General features: G+C 35.8%; 1 protein-coding gene across 1 annotated transcript; it reads left to right on the top strand.

Moving 5' to 3' along the window:
• The first annotated feature begins 4,011 nt into the window (after positions 1–4,011).
• LOC125497871 (protein FAR1-RELATED SEQUENCE 5-like) lies at positions 4,012–5,698 on the top strand. The gene is made up of 2 exons (XM_048645575.2): positions 4,012–4,818; positions 5,176–5,698. Exons 1-2 carry the CDS (start codon positions 4,037–4,039, stop codon positions 5,510–5,512), a joined length of 1,119 nt encoding a protein of 372 aa, XP_048501532.2. The 5' UTR covers positions 4,012–4,036; the 3' UTR covers positions 5,513–5,698.
• Positions 5,699–6,031: the final 333 nt, after the last annotated feature.

Genomic DNA, 6,031 nt, shown 5'->3' with positions numbered 1-6,031 from the left:
GTAAAAAACGAAAATGAAATTAACGAAAAAAAAAATTCTGAGATACAAAATAGTTACAAGAAACAAAAATTACAATTACACTACACTGAACATACGAAAAATACAAAAAAAAAAAACATAAAAATAGTAACCTTCAATAAAATATTGATTCTAAAAAATGAAAAAATCAGAAACCTTGAACATACTATTGATTCTAAAAAAAACAAAAATCAGATCCTCTCTTCCTCGACGGCGAAGGACCAACGGCGGCAACGCCTCTTACTAGTTGTTGTTGCTAATGAAAAATAACATAATATTGAAAAAAAAACTGGTTGCTGTTTGCTGGTGGATCATCGACGGCGACCAACGCCTCTCACTCCTCGAGATGCCGACGAGCCAATTCGACCACCGCAGACGCACGAGACGAGCGAAGACGACCTTGTCAGCCGAAACCCTAGCTTGGGCGACGCACCATATGAACGAAGGAGATGAGAGAAGATGAACTATCAAACCACCACCAGAAGAGAGAGAAACGACGACCGTCGAACGGAGATGAGAGAAGATGAACTTTTGAAGCGTCGACCGGTGACCAGAAGAGAGAAGAGAGGAGAGAGAAGATGAAAGAAACTGATGAGGAAGAGAGAGAAAAGATAGGCGTGAACTATTGAGGGGAGGAGAGAGAAGATGAGAGGAAGAGAGAGAGGAGAACTCATGAAAGGAAAGAGTGAGGCGTGCGTGAAGCGAAACCCTAGTTCGACTCTTTAATATTAATTTCAAAAGCATATTGATGCGGTTTGTTTAAAACCGCAGCAATATGTTTAATTAATATTTATTTATATTATTTTAATATATTGTTGCGCTTCTTGCTAGAAACCGCAGCAATATTTTTGGTCAGATAGTCTAAAATTTTTAAAAAATTTCTATTGAAACCATATTGCTGCGATTTTTGGCCGAAACCGCAGCAATATGGGTATTTTATATTTTTCATTTTGTTTTTACGTGATATATTGCTGCGTATGGGTAAAACCGCATCAATATTACCGCAGCAATAAGCAATTATTCTACTAGTGATATTCTACCACACTTTAATCAATATAATCAAGCTTTTTATTATTTTCTTACAGGATCCCACTGGTTGGTGTTACTGCTTCCTCTCTCTAGCTTATGTCTGCGCTGCTACTGATGTGGTGCTTGTGGGTTTTTTCTTCCGAAATGAGTGAATTCTCCATTGCAACAAATTGCAAGAGGGTCTTGAATGGAGTAGTGGAGGTTGTGATACGTGGTCAGAGTGTAATATGCTATGTTACCTGGACTCAGCTAGGAGTGTTGTATATGGTACGGATTCGAGTGTCGGTTACGTCACTTCCAAAATATCAGGACACGGGGACTCTCTCCAAGATTTGGACACGAGTACGGGTATGTCAAAATTAATATTTTATAATATAATATTTAATACTAATTTTAAGTTTATAATTATTTAATTATAATATAACAATAAATTAAGTAGTTGTTTAGAAAAAACAACCACCTAAAAGTAGTGTTAAAAAAAGAAAGCAAAATAGAAGAAGAAAAGGAAAAACAAAAAGGTAAAGAGAGGAAAAGTCACGTGGCCACAAAGGGAAAAAAGAAAATGAAAAAGAAAAAAGAGAACAACATAAGATCGAAGGACGAAGAGAGAGAAGAAAGAAAGGACAGAGAACTCAGAAGCGAAGAAATAAAAGAAGTGAAGAAAAAGAAGAAAGAAACTGACCGGCGATGGCGGCTCCGACAAGTTCGAAGCTCTTGTCGGCCGTCAAGTAAGTTCTCGTCTTCTCCTCTTCTTCTTTTCTCCTCTTCGCGTTCGAATTAGGATTTTCCGTGTCCGAGTGCAATATGGAGGACCCGGCTCGTATTTCATACCCGAGCCAGTGTCGTGTCGTAACAACCCGGGTATATGCCAAAAAATGCCGAGTCTGGGTAACAGAGGTAATATGATGCAAGTAAGTTGTCTATTTATACCAAATTCCTTGAAGTAACGTGTTTGGTAATGTAAATGCAAGGATTTTTTTTTTAAAAAAACACCTTAACATGCATGGATGGTATTTATGACACTTGGCTATATGGAAAATTCATGAACTTTAGGTGATATGCATATTCTGTGTGCTTATTTCCTTTGGTATGATTTGCTTTCCATAAACTGTGATATGATTCACAATTGTTGTTATAAATGAAACCAATCAGTATTCACAATTTGGGCGTGATTGAAGGCAAGCAAAGGAAAGCAAATCCTTGCATTTACATTACCACGTGGAATAAGCAATCAATAGGTTGAAAGGAAGCGCAATTTAGATCCTGCACGGAGGAACCTACACCTCGTGCAAAACGACAGCGTTTTGTGTAGTTTAGGGGGGGGGGGCAAAGTTTGGCTGAATTGGGGGTGAGTTTGGCGCCTTTTTTGAAGTGGGCCAGCTGACTTTAGCTCATGGTATGTCATGGTGTACTTTGTAACTTACATCAATCAATCATTCATTCTATTTCTCTCTCATAAATTTATGTAGAAGCATTTAAAGTCTCTCTCGTTTTTTTTTTTTTTGTTCTTCATTGATTTCTTTCTGAGTTTCATAAATTTATATGATAATTTGGCAGAATTTACTTTGGGTGATTTTCGGTTTGTATTTTTAAAATCTTTGCAAGTTTTATGATACAAAAGTTGGAAAAATGGAAGATATTAGTGAAAACGATGTTGATAATGTTGTTCTTGATAATGCAATGGAAGATTTAGGGAATGAAGGAGGAAGTGAAGAAGATGAATTAGAGAAGAAGAATGGTATGTAGCTACCAAGCTCTTTTTTAATGTACAAATGCATGTTAGTTGATGTGCAAGAATATTATAATGTACATTGGGGTATTAAAACTGTACAATTGGTTGACTGTTAATGTACAGTGGCATTTTGTACTTTGGTTACGTATGTCAGATATGTTTAATGTTATCCCATGAAGGGTCAATATGCGCAGTCAATTTTAAGTTTGGTAGTTACATAAGTCAGTCACTCACTCTAATTTATCATGCAAGAACAATTTAATGCCTTGCCTCATTTATTTTTCATTTATTGTCCTGTTGATTGGAATGTTCCTTATATTTATGTATGTCTATTATAAATCCCCAAAAGGTGCAAACCTATACTGTTTTGGGATGTTTCAGTGTTTGGCATGTGTAAAGGTTTATGTGTTTCATGATAATGAATTTGCCAAATGGAGGGAGAAAGTGGGAATGATGTAATTTACGTGCATCAAAGACAATAGTACAGTTAGGATAATTTACTGACCAATTCAGTGACATCCAATGTACATTATTTTATATTATTGTTAATATTTGTTATGTGTTACTAATCATTGTTGTTACAGTTATCATTTAAAGGGACATTCAATGTACATTATTCTATATGAGGGTAAATATTAGTTATGTTTAATTAATTTTTTTTTGTCTGCAGAATATGTTGAGTGTGAGACATCTGAATTGATACACAAAGAAGTTGCCAACGATGAAGAAGCTTACAAATTATACGATGAGTATGCATTTAAATGCGGATTTGGTATCCGGAAGGGCAAAGTTTGTTGGAGATATGAAACAAAGACAATCAGACAACGTTTTTTAGTTTGTAGTCGGGAAGGATTGAAAGACACAAAAGGTGGTGTGCTTAAGGTATGTGTTATGTTTGTGTGGTTTAATGTAGGTCATGACAATATGTACATATAATTTATATATAACTAAAAGCAAATGTTCACTGGAGTATACTTGAGGTGTGGTGATGATAATATGTACATTAGTATATCAGATGTTATTATATATAGTGGTAAAATTAGTATACATTAGTTTGTTTTTTTGTTTTTCAAATCATAGTGTTAAAAAAAACAATGCGGATGTTCATTACTGCAAAGCCAATGTTCACTAGAATATACATGATGTTCTTCTTGGCACAGGCATTCACTAAGCTTGATCAACGTTGTGGATGTAAAGCGTTTATTCAATTTGGATGTATCCAAAGACTCTGGATTTTTTATTGTTACTAAGCACCATATGATTCACAATCACCCCATGGTGCCATTGAAACAAAGACATTTAATAAGATCTCATAGGAAAGTGACAGTTGAACAATTGCATATGATTAATAATTTGAGAAGTTGTGGAGTGGGGGTTGCTGAAGCTGTGCGTGTATTGAGGAAGGAAGCGGGGGGATCTCCAAATCTTGGGTTTGTGAACAGAGATGCTTATGATGCAGTTGCTACTCAAAGAAAGAAAGAACTTGATGGTTGTGATAGTAACCAACTGATAAAGAACTTTACGCAAAGACAAGCAGCGGAATATGATTTTTATTATGACGTTCGACTAGATGCTATAGAGCACTTAATAAGTTTTTTCTGGAGGGATGGAAGAATGAGAAAGGATTATGAAGTGTTTGGAGATCTAGTTGTTCATGATACGACGTACCGTACGAATAAGTATGGGATGATTTGTGGTCCGTTTGTTGGGATGAACCATCACCAAAGGAACGTGATGTTTGGTGTTGGTTTCCTATTGAACGAAGACACCGATTCTTTTGTGTGGTTGTTTGACTCGTTTTTGAAGAGTATGGGAGGTAGGTCGCCGATTACCATTATGACTGACCAAGATGCTGCGATGGCGAAGGCTATAAGCATTGTTTTTCCCAATGTTATACATCGTTTGTGTATATGGCACATCGGGAAAAATTCCATCAACAATATCAAAGGTTTGAGGGGAAAGGCTGGATTTGTGGATCTATTCAATTATGTTCTAAAACATTGTGAGACCAAGAGTGAGTTCAAGCACTACTGGACAAGGTAATTGTACATTGTTGTAAGCTTAATGTTCATTAGATTCATCACAATGTTCAATGCATAATGAATATTTTTGAATTTAGAGAATTAGTATGTTTTTCTGATCTGAATAATTGCAATGATTTAATGTACATTATTAAATGAGTGTTGAGAGAGTGAATGTACATTATTAAATGAATGAAATAATGTTGAATTAATGTACATTATTAGTATGTGTTTTGTACAGTATGTCATGATGTAATGTACAGTATTATATGAATGTGGACAAATTTATGTTCATTCAATAACTCATATTGTTCATTGGTTTAAGGGGCATGATCATTGGATTTATCATAAATGTTTACTGTATTATGTATGCAGTATGATTACCAAGTACAAGTGCGCTGCATGTCCTTGGTTGATTAGGTTGTACAAGTTAAGGAAGATGTGGTGTCCAGTTTACTCCAAGGATTACTTCTCAGGAGGGGTGCTGTCTTCTCAAAGAAGTGAGACTACAAACCATTCCTTGAATCAAAGGCTTCATAGCATGCAAGGCCTTTGTGATTTCTACAAGGTTTTTATAGATGTTGTTGAGGAATGGAGGGATAGGGAGAATGGTGAAGATTACAATGCACTTAATGGCAACAAACATCTAGCATTTGTAGATGTTAAGTTACTAAATGAGGCGAAGAAGATATACACTGTGGCTGTTATTTGACGTTTGAGGAAAATTTCATAAGAGGTGCGTCATTTTGCCAGAAACTAGTCAAGTATGACCCCCCTTTCTTTGAATACCATGTGGGACGCACTGAGAAAGAATATCTAATGCATCTTGTTAGATATGACCAAGAAAATATGACAATTGATTGCACATGCAAGTATTTCACTAAGATGGGTTTATTGTGTTCCCATTCATTGAGGATTTTTCACATACATAATGTTGAAAAAATTCCCCAAAGATACATTTTGGGTAGATGGGCAAAACATGCTATGTGTACAAGAGTTGATGATGACGTTGGGAAGGATGAAACATTGTTCAAGCGGCGGTGTGGCGTGTTCAAACTACAAGGGATGCTTTATCCATAATTAATTCAACTCAACATGACATAGCTGCTAGGAAAGTTGTGGAGAATGCTTTAAGTGATTTGAAGGCAAAGGTTGGGTTGCTTATTGGGAAAGTTGATGAATCAATCACCATTGATGACGTGCAAAATTTGTTATATATCCTGTTGTTAAA

This window comes from Beta vulgaris, chromosome 5, assembly GCF_026745355.1.
Source record: "Beta vulgaris subsp. vulgaris cultivar EL10 chromosome 5, EL10.2, whole genome shotgun sequence".
Classification (NCBI taxonomy): domain Eukaryota; kingdom Viridiplantae; phylum Streptophyta; class Magnoliopsida; order Caryophyllales; family Amaranthaceae; genus Beta; species Beta vulgaris.
The sequence above is the reverse complement of the archived record's forward strand: the minus strand, read 5'-3'. Positions and strand labels throughout refer to the sequence as shown.

Bases quoted from the DNA above. Each gene is read 5' to 3' on its own strand.
- LOC125497871 (XM_048645575.2), top strand. From the start codon at position 4,037: ATGATTCACAATCACCCCATGGTGCCATTGAAACAAAGACATTTAATA. The intron at 4,819-5,175 runs GTAATTGTACAT...TTATGTATGCAG, and splicing joins TTCAAGCACTACTGGACAAG to TATGATTACCAAGTACAAGT.